The 17,869-nt window shown below is 36.2% G+C and overlaps 1 protein-coding gene and 1 long non-coding RNA gene across 17 annotated transcripts in view; one reads left to right on the top strand and one right to left on the bottom strand.

The window, feature by feature from the left end:
- Nucleotides 1-233: 233 nt before the first annotated feature.
- Nucleotides 234-3,925, bottom strand: LOC138241890 (uncharacterized). Of its 3 annotated transcripts, none has more exons than XR_011191176.1 (3): nt 3,838-3,925; nt 1,770-1,988; nt 234-1,404 (listed from the first exon to the last, which is right to left on the bottom strand). It is a non-coding gene; the product is annotated as an uncharacterized lncRNA (long non-coding RNA). The 3 variants fall into 3 exon arrangements; XR_011191177.1 differs by lacking the exon at nt 3,838-3,925 and adding an exon at nt 3,469-3,553; XR_011191178.1 differs by lacking the exon at nt 3,838-3,925 and adding an exon at nt 2,076-2,251.
- The window catches only part of ptprk (protein tyrosine phosphatase receptor type K), a 241,201-nt gene continuing 225,259 nt past the window's right edge, over nt 1,928-17,869 (top strand). For 5 of the 14 annotated variants that reach the window (XM_069196021.1, XM_069196034.1, XM_015359426.2 and 2 more), the window contains exon 1: nt 1,930-2,108. In XM_069196021.1, the coding sequence (XP_069052122.1) occupies nt 2,036-2,108 (73 nt within the window). In that variant the 5' untranslated portion in view covers nt 1,930-2,035. Of the gene's footprint in view, nt 2,109-17,869 lie in introns of all 14 variants that reach the window. The other 9 variants (XM_069195992.1, XM_069196002.1, XM_015359420.2 and 6 more) reach the window with 3 other exon arrangements.

Below are 17,869 nucleotides of genomic sequence, written 5' to 3' on the forward strand. Positions count from 1 at the left end.
CTTTTTAATGTACTTTAATTTATATAGCTCTGTAGAGTGTATAGACTCTAGAAAAGTATTTGATACAGATTAGTTTTGTGTGAAGCAATCAGCTCTCCAAAGGGCACCGTGAAATATATTTTCTATTTAGATGAGGCATTAGAAAACGTATTGAGCAATTAGTATTTATTATTCAGTGATATCCTCTAGGTGAACCTGTTAAAGATGTAAAGATGCGTAATTTAGACAAGAGCTCTGTTTTGTTGTTGTTTATTAAGCAGGATGGATAGTGCTGTTGATGTTTTCAGTATAAGTAAGAGTACATTCCTTATGCATAACATCAACATAAGAACAAAGAGTTTATAAGGAGACCACATACTGTACACAAATGTTCTTACAGTTTACTTTAAGATAAAAAAAATCCTTTTGAAATTGTTTATCTGTGTTAATGTATATCAAATCTAATTAAACTGTACAAGTGCCTGTCCTCATTCAGTGGTCAATATAAGACTACTGAGTATATTTAAACACATCCCCCTTAAGGTTTTTAAAATGAATTACTCTTGTAATAATAGATTCATACTGGTTTTCAGATCTGGAAGATATTCCAATCTTTAGTAGGTTTATATGAAACACAGCAAAGAATTTGGAAAATAAAACCCAAAGTCAATATCTGTATAAAGTTGTCACTGAAAGCTTGTTTTAAGCTCACAGTTTCCTTTTTTAAGGACACAAACTTGAACCTCTGCCAGTTTTAAACAATAATTGCATTCAGATGTAAAATTTGGGCACAGCTTCCTTATCTGTAAGTATTTCGAACATAATCACTATGATTACAGACATGGCACAGAGCAATAAGAATGCCTGGTAATCACAATACATAGATTTAAAGTAGTAAATCATAATAGCCCTATCCCCACATGTTGACAGTACATCTTTTTTTCATTGCTATGTTTTGAGGCTTCAGCTCCTATTCTGTGCAATTCTCCTCTGGATGTGTGTCTTTTAATAATATAATAAGTATCCATCAATAAATATCCATTATTCGATAACATACGTTTCCTGAAAGGTAAATGTTTGTGAAAGAAGAAAATGAATTACATGAAATTCTACTATAAATATGAAATACTATAGATGTGAAATAATACTATACTGAAGTAATAATGGGAAGAGAAGGCATGATGGCACAGAGGTGAGTATTGCTGCCTTGCAGTACGAGAGCCCCTGGCCCAGTTCAGGACCTGGGGCGCTGTCCGTGTTCTCCTGGTGCTGGAGTGGGGTTCCCCTCACAGTCCAGGGATAGACGGGTCACTTCACTGGCTGCTGGGAACATCGGCCCTGTCGTGTGCGTGCGTGCGCGCTGCAGTGGACCGGTGTCCCATCCAGGGCGTGCACTGCCATCGCTCTTTGCCTTGAGCCCAGGACCTGTATTGGACGAAGTGGCTAGAAAATGGGTGGATGGAAAGAGATTGGCCCTCAAAACTATAACGATGTCACTTGTATATATATATATTTTGCTGGGTGGTGGGATTTCAGCTGATGCATGCATCGAATTAGCTACCCTTTTTTTTCCCCCAACTTCTAGTTGAAAACCTTGGGTTAAAAGACTACTTTAACCTTATTTTTATAATGCAATGCTTTAAACTAGTGTCCGTCCACTGACACTGGCATTACTGTAAACTTGTTCCACGTGCAGTCTGCATAAACAGAATTGAAAGCTAAATCTGCTGTACCGGAACAAACGACGCTATTCAGTTTAAAAAAATGTGAGAAGCTGTTGTGGGCCCTACCTGAAATTCCTGTTCTGCTGAAAACTTTCGGGGGAGTGGCGACTATCAGCCAGAAGAGGGAGCTTGTAATCTCTTTCCAGTCCACGGTTCCAAACAGCAGCAGTGTTTGAATCGAGAGGGAGTGACGTCAGATTAGTTTCTCCCCACTCGCCGAGAAACAAAGTAACCGAGAGTACAGCAGTGAGAATGGAGCACAGGAACCAGCAGGAATAATCAAACCTGAAAAAAAACAGTTTTTAAAACTTTGAAAACTGGAAAAAACAAACATGGATTCGATCGTTCTGCATTTTATATTGCTTTCTGTACCTCTCCTAAGAGTTGCGCCGCAGTTCACTGCTGGTAAGTCAACTTGTTTTCCTAGTATTTTTTTTTTGTTTCAGCTGCGAGGAAAGTTAAAGATCGCAGTTTGGAAACGATCCCATCAAGGTGTGCTCGCCTTGGTCTTTAGAGAAAGCTGAATAAAAAGAAAAGTTTTTTTTTTTTCCCGGCTTACCCGAGAATCTGGATATTGATGCGTTCCTGAGTAGTTTGCTCTCTAATAGTTTTCCCGGTTCATAAGCTAGGCTAAACGGAGATAAAGGTGAAACGAACGATATCGTTTAAAACTTTCGTGTCTTTCGAGAAAAGGTCTTCAAAGCATTTTGCAGTACTTAATCCCCGGACAGTGCTTGTTTTGTCAGGCTGACTTCACCCAGGTTTAAGAACACGTTTCTCGGATATTATTTCACCAGTCGGTGGATTTCAGGTGAAGAAGTGTTACAACAAACGCCGAGTAACAATATTGTGGGACGGGTACGGTTTTCAGTGAAACATTTTCAGTTTATTCCTGCTGTGGGTGGATGTGGCTGTTTGAAGTTAGTAATATTCTACTGCAAGACTAAACAAACTCTGATCATTAGAAACTTTGAAACCTGAATATTTCACAGCGTTGCGAAGACGCACATACAGGTATACATCCTTGTTTTCAGTAACCTCTTTATCCAAATAGTTTTCTTTCACCCGCTAGATCTGTAAACACTTCTTCGACAAACTTTCTAAAAGAAGAATTCCTGCTGAAGTCTACCGATTTAAAGAAAACAGCAGAGCTTTTACAGAATGCAGGGTTTTGGGTTTTAGTCATGGTGAAAATCGTTTGGTACCTGTTGAGATAGTTCCCTGTTTCTGAAACCACTGCTTTGTATGTAGACAAGGAAATGTATATTGTTATTATTAAACAGGTTAATTGATCTCGCTCGTCAAGCATGCCATATGGGAATAGCGCTTAAATTAAACTGAACTGCGTCGTTTTGGAATCCAGCTGCATCGGATCAATTTTGCGGACTGTGAGGCTCTCACTCCAGTTCAAATTAAAGTTTTTCGTGCCTTTGCATATAAATACATACAACGCATACCCGTTTTGACTTGGTAGCAAAAACACAGAACAGTTTTTGCCACACTGATTGTAACCAAATGCTTTGTTTTAAAGTTTTTTGAAAATGCGGTCGAACACTGTTTTCTATCATCAAAGCCTTTGTTACATGTATCCCTCCCAACAGTTCCTTTTAATTGCCGATGTCGACCTGTCCGATATTTTCTATTCCACCCCCTGATCTCTTGCCACCGACTATCAATGAATCTTTTGGAATCCCAATTAAAAAAACAAAACAATTATGCCCTCATGAAGTTATGACTTGATGAATGTTTATCAAACTATAGTTACTTTTAAGAATCTTCTCTGGGACATGGCGTTTGTGTGTAGTCAAAGGTATGCCAAGTTTTCGCCCCTTTTGTTCTCGGGTGGTAATGTCCTGGAGGGATTTAAAGATCTGCGCAAGGGTGGGGTGGAGTTAAAAAGGCTGTAGGGCTCTTGAAATGCTAATGTTTAACAAAATGCACACAGGTTGTAGTTTAAAACCCTTTAACTAAAAAAAAAATGTGTTTGTAGGTTTTGTGCTAGAATCCTTTACAGTTGTTTATTTGGCATTCGTCCAATAGAAGTATTAATAAAGTGTTAATTCGTATACATTTTGATTTTTAGTCAGGCTTTATATACATGTATTAAAAAAAGAGATTTAAAAAAATCGATTACCGTGTGTGTTTTGGTATCCCTGGTGCATAGCTGAGCGGGGTTAATAAAGGGACTTCTAAAATGCTTTAATAGCAGTGCAACCACTAGGACCCACATCTGTTTTGAACGTAACCTACATCATCAGATTACTGCGCTCTTGGGGGAGGGGGTTCAGCTGTCGATGGCTGATTAATTAATCAGAATGTCTTAACTTTGGATTAATTACATTAATCAAAAACAGAATGAAAAACCGAGAATTATACACATATTTTAGATTGATTAGTAGCTGGTTTAATTATCCTTACGTGTATTATGGAAATGAACTGACTGATCACTTAAATATATAAGCAATGCCCTGAAATTAAGTAGCAAATCACTGTGCTAATCCACGTATTATTTTCAGTTACATCAGGCTGCATTGCAAATAGGACTATTTAAAAGGGGATGTGTTACTGAGAAGCATTATCATACTCTGCATTATTTTTTAATTCTAATTAATAGCTGGATTTGTAAAAAATAGCTTTACCTTCCAACTTTGCGTTAATCCTGGAACACTTCATAAGCAATTGGACAAAGATTGTCTTTTTCAGCCAATATATTGCTGTATACGTGTGATGATTTAGACCCTTAAGGAACTCTAATTTTAATTGTATTTTTTTTTAAATATTATTACCACAGATCCGTAGTTTGATAAATACATTTGAAGATAATGGAAGTAAAAATTATTTACATGTAGTTGTATAGTTGAAAAGAATCAAGAATGTGTGTAATGTTGTAGATCCAAATCATAAATCATAATACCAGAGATCTGGTTTTCTTAAATCGTTATTGTCTTAACCTTTGTAACACCTTTAGAAAAAATCAACTATTTAAAAAAATAAAAAGGAATAGTTAAGAGAGGTAAATTAATGTGACAATAATGCACTTATCTGTGGCCATCTATATAGAGAATCTCATATTCTCCATAATCTCAAGACTATAAAAGCTGAAAAGGTTTTTTGGTGATTGTTAATTTTTCAGATTGAGTTTTAGCTTTGCTTTGAAAGTCTTGGTTGTTTTCCAGAGGAGCTGTCTTTCATGCTGCTTGCAGTCTGTGTTCAGGATGAACTGTCTTTTGCGACTTTACAGCTGCTTTTACAATACTGATTTTAAATATATGCATACATTGAAAAATGTGCCTTTTGCAAAAGTTCAAATTGTTTGATAGCCAAGGTTTTCATACAGGGCAAACCCTCATATTCTGAATATTTCTGGTATAAATAAAGATTAATTCCATACTGAGTTTTCTTTGCTCCTCAGCGTGGAGTTAATCTTTACTCGTTCCTTTGCAGCCAACGCACACTGACGCACCCCTCCCCCCCCACGCAAAGACATATTTTTAACTAAATTTTGACTTTTTCTGATTATGGATCAACATTCTAATGTTTTAAGAACATTGTCATTTTGGTACTGATGTATGTGCTAGTAATCTCAGTTTCATAGACGTTAGAAAGCCATGATGTAGTGAACAAGTCAATGCAGAAAAAAAATCCTGATACTGATGTCAGGTTGCTTGCATTTGATACAGGTTGACATAGGAATGTTATCTTTATGCAAGGGAACAGTCAGATTCTGCTTATCGGCATTCTTATGAGCCAGTGTAATGTTATGTTCAACCTCAGCACAACCCATTTTTAGCTTTGGCAGGAAAAGTATTATGAAGTTCAGGAATCTGAATGCTAAATCAATACTTGACAGAACATGTTAAAGTTTTTTGTCAACGTTATGGATTTTTAATGGCATCACCACACATTCAGCTAAAGTCCTGCCTAATATTACCGTGGGATTTATTCTGATCAGCATTTTGTTTGCATTTTCTCGCCTGATGGTACACATTTGCATGCATAAGAGTTGAAGTAATAACATGATCATTTTTTATATCTCCTAGGTGGCCTTGAACTACCAACCTTGTATTTAAGAGATGATTAGGCGAACCGATTTAGCTACTGAGATGTCATTTCAGCAAAAGTGAAATGCTAAAGACTACTACGTACTTAGGGCATTTTAACAAAAGGCAAGCTGTAATAGTGTACGGTGGTTCACCTGAAGTTCCTTTTAAGAAATGCTTTTCTTTATAATGAATACCTTATTTCTATAGATGATAAAGTGTACCGTTCCTATTAAATGGGTGTAGTAAGCTTTCAGGAGCTTAAAAGAGGGAAGTCTTTTTAGCCACGTGTAACAGTACAGAACAGTAATCTACATTTGGAGAGCTGCACCCTTGTTCTGTTCTGGGTTAAATTACTTCCTCTGTGTCTGATGTATCAGTGGAGAAGTATTGGTGACTAAGCAAAAGGCTTGCAGAAGTGTGACATAGGGGTTATGGCTCTGGACTCCACAGTGGAGAATCATGTGCTCAGATCCCAGCTGGAAGGCTGCTTTTGTACCCTTTAGCAAGGTACATCACTCTGATCCAGGAAATACCCTGCTGTATAAATGGCTGCTCTCCAGGTCGTCACCGTAGATGACAAATTGATCTCGATTGACTCATCTGGATAAAAGTTTTTAAAAAAATACTCAAAACCACAATTCTGTCAATGTTAAATACTGTTGAAGTGCACATTCTACGTGAAGAGAGGAGGTTTTGTATGATTTTGTTCACGTGTGTGTGTGCGCCAGTAGCTAAGATCTGGTTATGCATTGCTTTTGGCAGTGCAATGCTTTGAGGATTACTGCATTATTTGTGATTGGTGCCCATTCTGGAGCTGTATTTTAAGCTCCTTTTTTTTAGACTGACTTTGGATTCTTTGTCAGAAGAGACAATAAAAATCAATCCGGAATTATTTAGTTTTTGTTTTGCCCATAATTGATAGAGTGGAGATCTGGTTGTGGAGACAAAATCAGAACAGATCCTCAGTTTTCACAGTAGCAAGCCCTCTCTTTAGAAGACGTGTCACCATAGACACACTCAAATGTAAAACTGTGTGCATACAGTAAGCGACATTACCCACAAACGCAATTTAAAAACCTCCCTCAATTTCCCATGGTTTAGTGGTGCTTTAGAATGCTTTATCTTTAGAGAGTGGATAAAAGTTTTCACAGATTTGCAGCCTATCTGTGCTCTTTCGATCTTGGCTCCTGCTAACTACTGTCCTGCTTTGACCTTAGAAAAGGATTCTAAAAATATTTTAATCTTTCATGTTAAATTCTGGTTTAAAGTACAGTACCTTGCAAAAGTATTCAGACCCTTGACCTATTCTCTCATTTTACTGAATTACAAATCCTACATTGAAGTTTTGTTCTCTGTGAGATTTTAATTTCAAAACACTGAAATTCAAAATTAATTATTTTAATGTGACATTGTTTTGCAACTGAAATATGCGGTTTGCATAAGTATTAAATCCCCACATTTTTGTATTTTGTAGAGCCTCCTTTTGCAGCAATAACAGCTTTAAGTGTTTTGGGGGTAAGTATGCACCAGCTTTGCATACTGTTCAGGAGTGATTCTGGCCCATTCTTCCAGGCAGATTTGCTCCAGGTTGTTCAGGTTAGTCAGATGATGCTTGCGGATTGCAATTTTCAAATAGTGCCACAGGTTCTCAATTGGGTTGAGATCAGGGCTTCGACTAGGCCATTGTAGGACATCCATCGTTTTGTTCTTGAGCCACTCCAATGTAACTTTGGCCTTGTGTTTGGGATCATTGTCAAGCTCTATCTTGGTCTCATCTGACCACAAAATCTTTTCCCACATCACAACTGGGTCACTATCATGCTTTTTGGCAAACTCCAGACATACTTTCACATGGTTCTTTTTGAGTAATGGCTTCTTTTGTGCCATCCTCCCATTCAGGCCAGTGTTACACAGAGCGCATGATATGGTTTACTGGTCCACCTTTACTCCCCTCTCAGCTGCTGAACTCTGTAGCTCCTTCAAAGTGATCGTTGCCTCTCTGTGGCTTCTCTCACAAGTCTCCTTCTTGTTCACGCAGTTTTGAGGGACGACCTTTTCTAGGCAGTGTCTTGAGTGGTTTGATGTAGCTTCTACTTCCTGATAATTGATCCAACCGTCCCCACTGGGACATCCAAACACTTGGATATTGTTTTGTACCCTTTTCCTAATTTCTTCATTTGTTTTACTTTATCTCTTACTTTTTATCTGTTTTACTTTGGAATGCTCTCTATTCTTCATTTTCACAGCTGTCCTTCAGATTCACAACCCGAATAATGATCCCTTAACTGTGGGGTTTTTATCCAGAAAATGCGGCAGTTATTTTAATGATTCACAGATAGAGGCCAATTGTAAGGCAATTGTGTCCGCATTAGGCTTAGAGCTTCCACAACACATGGATTGAATACTCATGCAAACAGCATATTTCAGTTTTTTATTTTTCTTAAGAACATTTTATAATGTAAAACAATGTCACATTAAAATAATTAATTTAGAGTTTCAGTGCTTACAAAATAAAAATATCACAGAAAACCAAATTTCGATGTAGGATTTGTAATTCAGTAAAATGAGAAAATTGGTCAAGGGTCTGAATACTTTTACAAGGCACTGTATTTCTCACCAAACATAGTGGTGAAGGAGATGTAAAACCTTGTTTTACCAAATTTCTAAACTTATCCTTTCTGAAATGTGATGGATGGCTTTGGTTGGTTAGATTTGATTTAAATGTGAATTGTTAGCAATATGCGAGATGGAAATCTCTCTGGGACTCTTGATGTGAGTGTTATATTTGCCATTGACATTCTCTCAGCTCAGGGAATATTTTGACTTTGTATTGTCATTCTTGTTTAATGCTTTTGGGGTTATTTTATGGGATGCAGTTTCAATATTCAAATTGCTGCATAAACTAATCAATTCCCTATCAATTCAGAAATTCAGTCTGTATTTACCACTGAAAAAAGAGGACAGATCTCTCATACATGAGCACGCAATTTATTTTCTACGAACTCATTTTTAACAGAATATGATTTTATTGAAGACTTGGAGTAAATGAGCCAGTTGGTACACAAAAAAAGTTCATTTATAAACTGACATAAAGGGTCAAATGATATGGATGCTGTTATTCTTTTAGTTGACAGAACCATATTCCATTTAGTTATTTTAGAGCAAGGTTTCAATGTTTTTACGCTGCTTGATTGAAAGTACTTTACCAGGGAACAGTCCCAGCTTCCACATTGTTCTGTCAAATTCTGTGTGTGACAACTAATCATTTAGTGAAGGCACTAACCTTTGCAAGCCCTTAACGGTACTCTACATCTGCGTGGACCTTATGTTGAACACCACAAACTGAACCAATGAAGTTGTTTGTGCTAGGGGTCACACAGAGTCAAAACATGTCCACATATTTATGTGTGAGTATGTCTTTGTTAATTCACATTAGGTCATGCATTGTGACTTCTGTTGATGGTCTTTTTTTAATACTCCAGTTGTACTTCCACTGAGGAAAAGCCAGTTGTTTTGTATTCTGGTCATGTGTAACGGGTCCAGAGCTGTTTGTAAAGTGCTTGGTCTGGCTCTATTTAAAAGTCACTCATAACCCCCACCTCTACTGCTGTTGCATAATTTTGACATTACTTTAGCTTATATTGCAAATCTATGGCTGTACTATAGATGCTACTAGTCCAGATTCATTTTCCTGTTAATAGTGTTATTTTGGAAGTCGGTATTTCTCCAGCTGTAAAAGTACAAAATATATTAGTGAGTCTGCTGTCGTTGTGTCTTGAATTTTAATAGGTTTGGTTGGAGAAAAATGTGGATTTTGAAAGTTTAGTCAATGCAAATTAATGTTAATAACATGCTGTAGATCTTTTTAATACCAACTGCACGGTAACTCCCTCCTGTTTTTCTAGTGATGTTTAAACAGTTACCACCTGCTGGTTGGCCAGACAAATGGCCTGTCACTTAGTTTAAAAAAGAAGCACAAAACCTGAGTCTTCTTGTACACTGTTAGATTTGCAGCTCTTTTTAGAGTGAAATAACTGGGCCAGTACTGTACCACTCTACCAACCTTACACTGTACATTTCCTTTTGTCTCTCACTCAAATTTAGTAGTTTATTAAGAGCAAATTTTAATACCAGTTAGTTTTTTAACCCTTTCACTGTTTTTATAAGACTTTTGAGTCTTCACTGCATATTAAATTTGCTAGATACTTCACTCCAGCTTTAATTTACACTTTTTCTTTCCCTGAATTTATAAAAAAACAGGTTGTCTGGCTTTGATTACTGTCAACTGTACCAGAAAAAAAAAGAAATAAGAGAGAAGTAAAGTCAAACATAGTATATCCTTGGAATCTTAACTGGTGTCACCTCTGGGGTTCACCAGATCTTTCCTTTGAGTGACTCTATTAAAAAAAAAAATGACCTGTGGATGAAGTAGGGCTGCTTAAAGTAGATGGTTTAATATTCACATTTCCAGGCTCTGTTCTTACTCCTCATATGGTGATCATTAGACATGGTTATCCATTGTTCTTCCTGGCAACAAATGAACTGAGACAAGGATGTTTATTTTGAATGGCATTTGGGCTGAATTCGTGCAAAGCTGTTATTTATAAATTCTTATTTGTTCTCTGGATGGATGCTGCCTTTTTTTTAGTTGGAGCCCAAATTTCGAAGATGTAATCTATTTTGGAAGTTATGTGACATTTTAATGAATTTATGAGCAGTTAATAAAGAAGAACCTCATGTTGCTTGAGGTGAAATGGGTGCTGGAGTTTAAAAGCATGTGATTCAAAGATAGAAGAAAAGCCAGCATGGCTAAAACTGCAATCTTTAAAGAAAGATATCAGCAGGGGGAGAAGAAAAGGGTTGGCTTGTGGCGGCCGTGCCTTTGGCACAGCTTCCCCAACGATACATTTGAACTCCGCCTAATCGTTTAAGACATCAGTGGCTCATTCTATCATGTTCATATGAAAATCCATCATTAGTGCTATATCCTAAAATTAGTTACAGTATAGCAATTGGATTTTACTGGATGCGGTAGTTCAGAATTAAAAATTCATTTTTAAATAATCATTTAAGGGTACACTATGGAAAGATCAGTATTCAGATCTTAATATCCTCAATGTTAATTAATGTTATTCAATCTTACATTGAGTAGTTCTTAATATTGACAGTTGTATTGTTATTTGTATCATTTGTTCATCAAGCTTACATACCTGATATGTTGGCCTAGATGTTTTTTGACGTGCTGTCAGTAGCACTTTTGTTTTAGCTTATTGAAATTCAGAATACTTCAATGTGGAGTTCAGCTCTTGTTTGTCAGTGACATCATTTACATCCAGCTGAGAACTTTGATAGGGTCAAGTTAACGCAGCAGGTTAACAGCATTTCATAACAGCCAATTTATAATAAAGAAATTGGGATGGCGTTTGTAGCTTAGGTGAAGGTTAAATAGCAGGAATCGTGTTGAGTAGGACCCAAATCTGATTATAAGAACTGAATTCTGCTTGTCTATAAATACTGCCGTTGTTCTGTCTCATGCATGATTTTCAAATGTTATTTTTTAATAGATTTTTATGGAATAAAGGAAGTTTTATAAGACAGCAATTGATGTGATAACAAATGTAATATTTAGACTTTTTTACTATTTTCTGCAAGTAACGTATTTTTAATGGAAATGGAAACTTATAGTAGGTTGTTGAAATTAAAGAGCAAAAATACATCTGGAGGGCTGGTAGCACATGCAAAGTACAGTACAAGTGTGTATGGATCTGTGTATATATTAAATAAAGAAATCTCTGTTGTTTTTCCTTAGTCAAATGAAATATTGCTCCCTTTTGAGACATATAGTAAATAATTGTATTGTAGTTAATAAACATACATTATACAGTAATGGGCTGTAATCTGTCATTTTCATCCATTTTCTACAACTAACTGTGGGGTGTAATTGCATTTTTTTCAGATTAAGTGAAAATGAGAGTGTAGAAAGATGCATCTAAACAAAAAATGTATGCTTAAAATGTAAAATTGTATTTTAAGTAACTGCATAGTACTATAATTTCTGATTGCTGTACAGGTAAAAGACATTTTCATCTAAAAAAAAACTATGATGGACCTGATTCAAGTTTGCAGCGTTCTCGAAGACACATGAAAAAGTGCAATCCCATGTATTTCTTCAGAATCAAGAGTGAAATGTAAAGAAAAGGAAACCATCAGAAACTACATGCAGGCCATTGCATTACTAACTGAACAGGTGGCACTTCCTTACCTGAGTTAATAAAACTGCCCTGACCACGTTTCTGTGGCAGTCAGTTCAACACTCCTCTATTTAGACATCGTCCATTGCCTCTGTTGCGTTCTTTGGTGTGTCCTTGACTTTCGGACTAGCCTTGTTGATTGTTCATTACTCTTCTTTACTGTAGAGGTGCTGGTCGTTTTAGTTGCTATTTGGTGCCCATACTAACTGTATCCTGTCTCTTTCTCCTCTGTTTTGCATGCCACAACAATGTGTTGGTATCCTAGCTTCAGCTGGCATTATTTTTTGTTGTATATACATGTCACTGTAAATTTTTATATATTAGTGTTATCGCACAAATACATTTCATGAATGTATTCTAAGTCAGTGTTGAGTATTCTAATAAGCCTATTCTAAGGAATAGGTAGCTTATTAGAGTGCAACATTCTTATATATTTTGCAGCATGTATCCTTTTACAATACAAAGGTTGATTGTCTTAGGACTAAATGCCCATATCATCACACCACATCCATTGTTAATACTGGACTGGACACGAGAAGGATTTCAACTTGATTTCTCTCTTAGTGAAAACTTACTTTTGGGATTTTCACATTTTTCTCTTGTCAAAATGTATTTGATGACAGTTGTGGGACCCTGTCATAGCATTTGGGATTTCTGCAAAATAAAGCAGAAATCTTGAATCTAATACCTCCTCATTTTCCTGTGGGAATAGTTTAAAATGGTTTTAGAGCAGGTACCAGTTTGAGTAAAAAAAAATAGTGCCTTTGGCTGTTGCTAGGTGTAGGACTAGTCTTTTGTCAAAACAGGAGTACTGGGATGCTTCCTCACATTTCTGTATGCCATTTATATTGTATGTTATTGAATATAAGACCTGGAAAAGTTGCCAAATAAAATGAGAGGTAAGCAGTACCTGCTATTGTGCTATTTCTCCTGAATGAATTTAACTCACGTGGTAGTGATGATAACTATGCAAACAAATCAGTGATTAGAAGACATTAAATTCTGGGTTAATTGATATTTCAGGGTGGTGGTGTTTTTCTTTTCCTGCAGTTCAGCCTTTCGTAAACATTGGGTCACATTTTACTTATGAGCCTCATTAGGAAAATGATACAGCCTTGCTGGATTGCTTTACACTAGATTAATCAGGAAATTGCCCTTTTCTTTCACTCATTCACCGTGTGCTTACTCTGTTGACCTTGAAGTTAAATTCATGTTCATATCATTTTTGGTGGTTGTGGGGGAATTATTTTTTTTGGGAAATAAACAGCAGATTTTGCTGCTTGGGCATAAACATTTCCCTTCTGTTGGTTGTGCTCAAAGCGCCCTGAAAGCCTTGCTATTGTCTGTTGAGGAGCATGAAGAAGAAGGCAGTTATAATGTTAGCATCCCTTTTAGAGCCTTTTGGCAAGGCACAACTCTTTCAACACCTGTGGCTGCCAGTTTGAAGGTTGTCTTGGCTGGCTGCACATTAAGTTCTGTTTAGTTACAGTCACTGTATGGTGTGGGATGAGTCAAAGTACAAAACTGCAATTGTATTCATGTTTGTTTTACTTTAGATGACTCGCTCACGGCACAAATGGGTGAATGATAAATTCTCTCTGGCTGATAATTTTTCTTTTGCTGTCTCTCCTTGAATGTGTCTTTGTTTAGTCTTGCAAGTGTACAGTTTGTGCTTTTTTTGCAGTATAACCTTGAGCTTAATAAAATAGGAATTTTTAGGAGCTTACTTTCCTCAATATGTTTGCATAAATTGCTTACGTCTCCTTATTCATGCTGCAATTAAAATATTTCCTAAAATCTACTAGCATTACATGCTTATAGTTTATTGGCTTCCTAATGTGGGCCATCCTTACCCCCTAATGCTAATTAAAAGAGCACTGAGCATGAATTCTACTCTTCTTTTCAATAGCGATGGATAGGTCTAAGGGACAGTTAAACTCTGAAATAGGGCTGTCTCCATTTCATTGTGCAACACAAAGAATCTGTGCTAAAATATTGCACTGCATTCTTTTAAAAGTATTCCCACTTGTTCAGTACAGCATATTAAAATGTTTAGACAAAGATAACTGATCAGTGATTGAGGATTTCCTGTTGTGAAATATAAGGACCCTTTACTACTACATTTTGAAGAAAGATTTCTTGGGTAGAATGAAAGAGATGTGAAACAAGCAGACTAGTAATGTTCCTTTATTTGTATTGGCCGTTAAAAAAGTTGAACAAGTACTAGGTTTATTCTGAAAAGGTTTATTCTTGACGCAGCTACCCACCTGAAGTACTTTAAAAAATGAGATCATTTTGAACAGAAGTATTGGTAAAATAAGCTTTAGCCAAAATGTTTTGGAAAATTAATATTTTAATGTGCTATAAACCTTAATCTGTTGTTGCCGATAATCAATTGCCTTCTTAAGTGAATGAAAATGTTGGGTGTGACATCTTTAAAACTTGGTTAATTTCAGTTGGTAGTGGACAACCATGTCCACTTTTTAGATAGATCAGATAGCTTGAAATGAGAGATTCAGTGAGAGCTGTGGTAGTGCATTTTGGCTTCAAAGGAATGTGTAAAGCTTAATTCCACATTGAATAGTAGAAAGAAGAAATGCAGTATTTCAGATGTAAAACTTTCTGCAAGAGCACCCGAAAAAAGCTCAACATTCAAAACGTTAAGCTTGAAATTAGTATGTCTTATTTCATTTGTACTGAATTTTATTTAAATAATGGTTTCTTGAATGACATCAATAACTTTTGTAGTGATTGGTAGGTTAGAATTTGCTGCTTTGCTTGCATAGTGATGAGGTAAATGCATACAGCCACTTGAGCTGAGGGCCATTGTGAAAACCTACACATGCAGTCAAGGGTCATCTTCAGCATGTATCTCTTGCATAGCGTATTGGTTGGAGACTTATCTTGATAGCCTGCCTGTACAGGTTTAATGAACACTCTCACTTTTCAGATTTTTTCCAGCTCTAAAGTTTTAATTGTAAATGCTTATCTCAACTAAAATAACAGTTTAATAAGTTTTAAACTTTGCTGCTGTCTGAGTTATTTCATTGTTACTACTAGTCTAGTAACTTTTAGTCGAATTAAATTATATATTTTCCTATGTTATAGACCCATTTCTAACAGTGGGACCCACTAGAAAGTGGGATGCTGTCAACTAGTTTTCCTAGTTAAGGCAGAAGGCTGAGTATGGAGTTTTAGGTTTGCTTCAGATTTTAATAGAAATTAAAATCTGAAGCAAACCTAAAATTATAACCTAATCAATAGTTATCATTCTGAACTAGGCCAGTAAGCAGAGTTTTGTGGTCCTTTATTTATGGTAATCTGCCTCAGCGAATTCCTAATTGTTAAACTATACAGTTGCCAGTCTGACAAGCTGTCTTAATGAGCAAGTTGTCCGGTCAGTTTGTTTTATGTCAAGTGACAGGCACTTCGAGGGGAGGATGACAGAAAGAAGTGTTCTGAAATATACTATGGCCTGTGTCTGTGATCCATCATCTTTCATGTCATAGCTCTGCCTAGGGCTGTTAAGAGAGATTATTTGATTGATTTTGCCTTCTTGATGTATTGTGAAATTGTTTAACTAGTGTGGCAGACAGTGTCTTATTGCCACCATTCTATTGGAGTTCTGAAGTTGTTGGCAGAGAAACAATTAGTTCTAAAAAGTATAACTCAAAACATGGTCCTAAATATTTGATGAATGTCATTTAAGTACAGTATGTCCTTGCTGTAGAGGTTTTCCTGGCATTAAGGGTGTTTGGTGTTTTTGACTGCTGAAAGAACTGTACGTACAAAGATTATTATTAATTTAATCAATGCAAACAGGTTCTTTAACACCAGCTATAGTGATACGATGTAATTATGGAATATAGGGAAAAAAAATGGATGGTACTAATTACATAATGTCTTGTATTTAAATGATTGCCTATGTTGTTGAATTACAAGTGATTTATACACATTTTTAAAGTGAACATTTTGAATCATGATGTAGATTCTAAACCAAAACACTTCTATGTCTGAAAGAAATTAGATATTTAATGTTAGCAAAACCAACTACAAGTTCAGTCTCTCCTGACAAAAGCTCCAGACAAGTAGTCTCACTGTTTCCTCTTACTGCCCGGTAATCATTACATAAAAGCTGGTGTACTGTCAGTTGTAGTGATGTCAGTGAGTTAATTTGCAATATTAGCTTAATCAGTTTCTGTGTTTAAATGTTTCTACCTATTTAAAAAATATGAAGATCCTTGCAAAATACATTGGAAGAAACTCCTTTGACAGAAAAATTTACAATAGTGAGAATGAGAAAAACATGCTTTCAGTTGTTTATAAGTTTTAGAATTAATTGTGTAATTTCACCTCTGAAACTAAACTGTAATACCTGTTATTTTCTGATGTTTGGCAGGGATCATTGAGTACTGTTTTGTCTGGGAGTCAGTCTTTGAGATGCGTAAAATACAAGCAAAACAAACTTAAACAAACTTTGCAGCCAGGACTAAAGTGCTATGCTGTATTTGACATGAACATGAATAGAATGTAGTAGTTGGATGTTGTACCCTTGTCAGAAAAACACTGACTGCACAAATGATATAATTTTATATTCTTATATATCTTATTTTGTATATTATTTTATATATCTTGACAATGTGATCAGACACAGCTTAATTACTGTTTGTGAACATTTCTTCTTTGGATGTTTGTGCTCACTACTTTGCACATGACATATATTTTATTCTAAAGTTCTGAGGAAGTTAAGACGTTCAGTTTCTGATTATTTTTGTATTGTAGAATGGCTACTGCAGGAATATGTTTTCATTGTATTTCTGAGGTGCTTGCAATTAAATACTTGTAAGAATGTGAGGCCATGAAAACCAAACATGAAAAAAAGTTTCACCCTTTCCAACTTTATATGGTTTACAATATAAAACAATAACAGCAGCAAACAAATGACATGAATTTACATGTTATTCAGATTGGTAGACTGCATAAAACGAATATTTCAGGTTTGTCTGCCCTATGGTCACAACATCTTGTATGTTAGGGTCGAAAGATCCAGTGGCTAAAATGTTCCCCTGAAACTGTGCTATACAAAATATCTATGGCTCTTGATTTATGACAGCTTTGAGGCTAAGCAGCTACTGATGCCATATAAAAGTCAAGTTACAAATTGATGCATGCACATGTCTTTAAATTAATATCAAATCCTGAATGCTCAAGCTGCAGATGTGTTGTGAATGTCAGCAAAAACTAAAGAGAAAAGGCTGAAATTGTTTTCTGAAGGGCGGTATAATGGCACAGTGTTACTATTGCTGCCTCTCAGCGCAGGGGCCCTGGGTTCAGATCTGGACCTGGGGTGCTATCTGTGTAGTATTTGTATGTATTCCCCAAGCTTACGTGGGTTTCCTCCGGGAGCTCTGGTTTCCTCCCACTGTCCAAATTCATAACTGATATTAATTGGTTTTACAAAGTGTCGCAACCGCAGTCTTTAAAGCAACAACGTGTGAAGACTGTGCAAGGATCTGAATGCTTTTACACAGCACTGTGTGTATGTCAAATGCCATGGAAGATAACTGAAGAACGACTGTATGTATAAGGAAAGAACAGCCTCGAAGTCAAGTGACTGTACCAAGGCAATAACACTGAAAATTGGTTTGGTTTATTGTCAAGATCGTTCACTAGAAAATAAAATGAAAAATAGTTCCCCATTCTCAATTTCCTCACTCGAAGATAAGAGATCATAAGCATTGTCACTAAGGAGAAGTCATAGAGGGGAAATCTATGTCCTGCGGCAGGGTTTAATGAAGTTCTTGTTAACTCATCCACTAGAGTGAACATTTTACTTGCGTGATAGATTTGGCTCATCAGTGGGGAAAAAATA

This window comes from Lepisosteus oculatus, chromosome 2 (genome assembly GCF_040954835.1).
Source record: "Lepisosteus oculatus isolate fLepOcu1 chromosome 2, fLepOcu1.hap2, whole genome shotgun sequence".
NCBI classification, from domain to species: domain Eukaryota; kingdom Metazoa; phylum Chordata; class Actinopteri; order Semionotiformes; family Lepisosteidae; genus Lepisosteus; species Lepisosteus oculatus.